The sequence below is a fragment of the Patiria miniata genome, unplaced genomic scaffold, assembly GCF_015706575.1.
Source record: "Patiria miniata isolate m_02_andy unplaced genomic scaffold, ASM1570657v1 HiC_scaffold_26, whole genome shotgun sequence".
Classification (NCBI taxonomy): Eukaryota; Metazoa; Echinodermata; class Asteroidea; order Valvatida; family Asterinidae; genus Patiria; species Patiria miniata.
Genome location: NW_024037065.1, coordinates 2,242,458 through 2,246,000, shown reverse-complemented (window position 1 = coordinate 2,246,000; position 3,543 = coordinate 2,242,458). Strand labels below are relative to the sequence as shown.

At 47.3% G+C, this 3,543-nt stretch overlaps 1 protein-coding gene across 1 annotated transcript; it reads right to left on the bottom strand.

The window, feature by feature from the left end:
- Positions 1–243: 243 nt before the first annotated feature.
- Positions 244–3,243, bottom strand: LOC119733734. The gene has a single exon (XM_038207113.1). It carries the CDS (start codon positions 3,241–3,243, stop codon positions 244–246), a length of 3,000 nt encoding a protein of 999 aa, XP_038063041.1.
- Between the last annotated feature and the right edge of the window lie 300 nt (positions 3,244–3,543).

Genomic DNA, 3,543 nt, shown 5'->3' with positions numbered 1-3,543 from the left:
ACATTGTGAACATGCACTGATTAGACTAAAATGCAAAAATTACATGGTAACTGCTCCTTTAAGTTGTCTGAGTACATTGTACAAACATACAATAAATCATCTTTGAAGCATCTCACTGGTAATCATTTAACTTTCGAACAAGATAAACTATCAAATTTCTAAACTCAAGTACTTTAAACAACAATAAACTAACAGGTTATCTAAGCATACAACTACTAAACACAACATGTATGTTGAAGCTTCTCAGGGCTCCTCGTCGGGGATTCCCCTGGTCTCCAAGTCCTCCACAAGTAAGACTAGCTTCTGAATGGGACGCTCCAGGAACTTCTCAGAATGGACTCGCTTTCCCTTGTCGTCCAAGTGGGGGTCACCAATAGCGAGTTTGACCCTCCTTACATGATTGTCCTCGCCTGGGAACACCTGAGCAATCCGAGCAAGCAACCATTGATTGCGAGGAAGATTCTCGTCTTTGATGATGACAATGTCCCCAATGTGAAGGTCATCCTGTGGTCGTATCCACTTTTGACGCAGTTGGATGTTTTGAATAAACTCCTTCCTCCATCGTGACCAAAACTCATTCGTTAAGTATTGAACTCGACGCCATCGTTTGCGGGAGTATATGTCAGTACGCTGGAACCTTCCAGGCGGTGGCAAGATGATAGTGGATTTCATCGTCAACAGGTGATTTGGGGTAAGTGGCGCAAGCGAAGTTGGGTCATTCAAGTTGTCCACTGTAAGAGGTCTACTGTTAACAATTGCAGCTGCTTCACACATCAGTGTTCTCAAAGACTCGTCATCAAGCTGAGAGCCTGCCTGATGCATCAGTGGCCCCAGAACTCTACGCACCGAACGTATCTGTCGTTCCCATGCTCCTCCTGTATGGCTGGCTGATGGAGCATTCATCTTGACTTCATAGTGGCTGTAATCGCATCCCTCCTTCAGGAGAAACTGCCTCGCAGAGCCATGGTCCATTTCAGCGACAGCTTCTTTGAGCTCGGACTCTGCCCCAATGAAGTTCGTGCCTCTATCAGATCTCAGCTGTCGTATGGGCCCACGAATGGAAATGAATCTCCGTACAGCGTTGATGAAGGAGTCTGAGCTGAGACTTGCTGCTGTTTCGATGTGAATGGCACGTGTTGCCATGCACGTGAAGAGAACTCCGTATCTCTTTAATTCCTTTCTTCCTTCTTTGATGTACCAAGGACCAAAGAAGTCCACGCCACAGTTGGTAAATGGTGGTGCCGGTTCGAGACGGTCTTCCGGCAGGTCCGCCATCTTCTGCTCTTGAACTTGGCCGAAGAGCTTCCTGCATCGTACGCATTTGGATATGTAGTAGGAAACAGCCGAGCTACAGCCAATAATCCAAAAGCCATTCATTCGGATTTGATTCACGGTCATGCCCCGACCCTGATGTTGGGTTTGCTGATGGCAATGTCGAATGATCAATTCGGTGATGTGGTGCTTTCTGGGCAAGACAGCTGGGTGTTTGAAGTTAGAAGGAAACCCAGCCCTTCTAATGCGGCCTCCAACTCGCAGAATGTTGTCAGCATCCAGAAATGGGTCCAATTTGTAGAGACAACTCTTAGTCTTCATGACTTTGTTACGCTCTCGAACCTTGGATCTGCTAGGGTTGTCGCTGTTGACCTTGAGAGATTCCAGGATTTTGATTTCCTCTGCAAAGGCTTCTTTCTGCACCAGTCTCAGGATTTCTAGTTCCGCTTGGCACATGTCCTCTTCCATCACAGGTTTGTAGAGAGGAATCGCATCTTTTCGTAGAGCCTGGATCGAATTTGGCTGTGGTTTCTTTATGGAATGCTTCATCAGGAGAGACTTGAACTTCAGACAAGTCGCTATAGCTCTCTTGGCTTGATGCCATTCAGAGAAGCGCTCAAGACGTTCAAGCTCAAATGTCTGCTTCGCAGTCTGTGTAGCAAGGCTCTTGACCTTCTTCACCTCCGGATCCTCTGGAGAAATGGTTGGACTGCTGGCTTCGATTATGATAGGAACCTGCTCTTCCCATAGAAAGTTAGGTCCAACAAGCCACCTTGATTTGTTCATCAATTCCTCAACTCCAAGACCCCTTGATCCGTCATCTGCCGGATTAACATCTGTAGCAACATGTCGCCACTGGGAAGGCTTGGTGTGGTCTCTGATACGCTGTACCCGATTCACAACAAAAACATGGAATCTCCGTGCATCATTGGCAATGTAGCCCAACACTACTCTACTGTCGGTCCAGAAGACCTCATAGACATTCTCATACTCGAGCTCCTTCTGTAACAGAGCACTGACACGGACCGACACCACCGCAGCTGTTAGCTCAAGGCGTGGCACAGAAACTGGCTTCAGAGGACAAACTCTGCATTTCCCCATGATGAGGCTGCAGTGTACTCTTCGCTGGTCATCGGTGAGTCTCAGGTATGAACATTGGGCATAGCCAGTGGTACTCGCATCAGAGAAATGATGAATCTCTACTGATTCAACACGACCGAAATTCTCCGGAAGAAAGCATCGTCGCATCTTGAAGTTCTCTAAAAGAGCCAAATCACTCCTCCACCGTTCCCAAGTTGGCCGTAAGGATTCAGGAAGTGGATCATCCCACTCTGCCTGATTTCTGCACAGCTCCTGTAATATCTGCTTACCAACCAACAGAACAGGACTCACAAATCCAAGAGGATCATATACCGAACTGATCGTGGAAAGGATTCCTCGTCTTGTGAGTGGTTGGTCCTTCAGAATGATTCGAAACTGGAATGTGTCCGACTCGATACACCAATGGACGCCAAGTGCTCGCTCGATGGGGAGAGAGTCGTGACGCAAGTCAAGATCCTTGATTCCTTTGGCACGATCCTGTGTCGAAACTGCTTCCATCACTTCTCGTGAATTGGAGACAAACTTATGCAATCGCAAACCACCTCTGCCACAGAGATCCTTGGTGTTCGTTATCAACTCAATGGCTTCTTCGCTGGTGGAAACAGATCTCAGACCGTCGTCCACATAGAAGTCATTTCGCACAAAGTTCGCAGCTGCAGAACCACATTCTTCTTCATAGCTGTTCGCAATTTGTTTGAGACCAAAGTTCGCACACCCAGGGGATGATGCCGCACCAAACAGATGGACATTCATCTGGAACTCCCTTGGTTCAGCTTCAGGGTCTCCCTTTTCCCACCACAGGAATCGAAGGAACTTCCGGTGATCTGGAATCACATAGAACTGGTAAAACATCTGCTCTATGTCGCACATAAAGGCGATCGGTTGTTGTCGAAATCTACATAGGACACCCACAAGTGTGTTGGTCAGGTCAGGACCCTGTAGGAGATAGTCATTCAATGACTTTCCTTCAAACTTGGCACTGCAGTCAAAGACCACTCTGATTTTCTCAGGGTTTTTTCGGATGGTAGACACCATGATGGGGTATGTACCATACACAGTCATCAGAGACATCAAGCTCGGAATCAGGAACCTTCTGAGCATAGCCACTCTTGATGATGTTATTCATGAAGGCATTGTACTCGCTGTGATACTGCGGGTTCTTCTTGAACC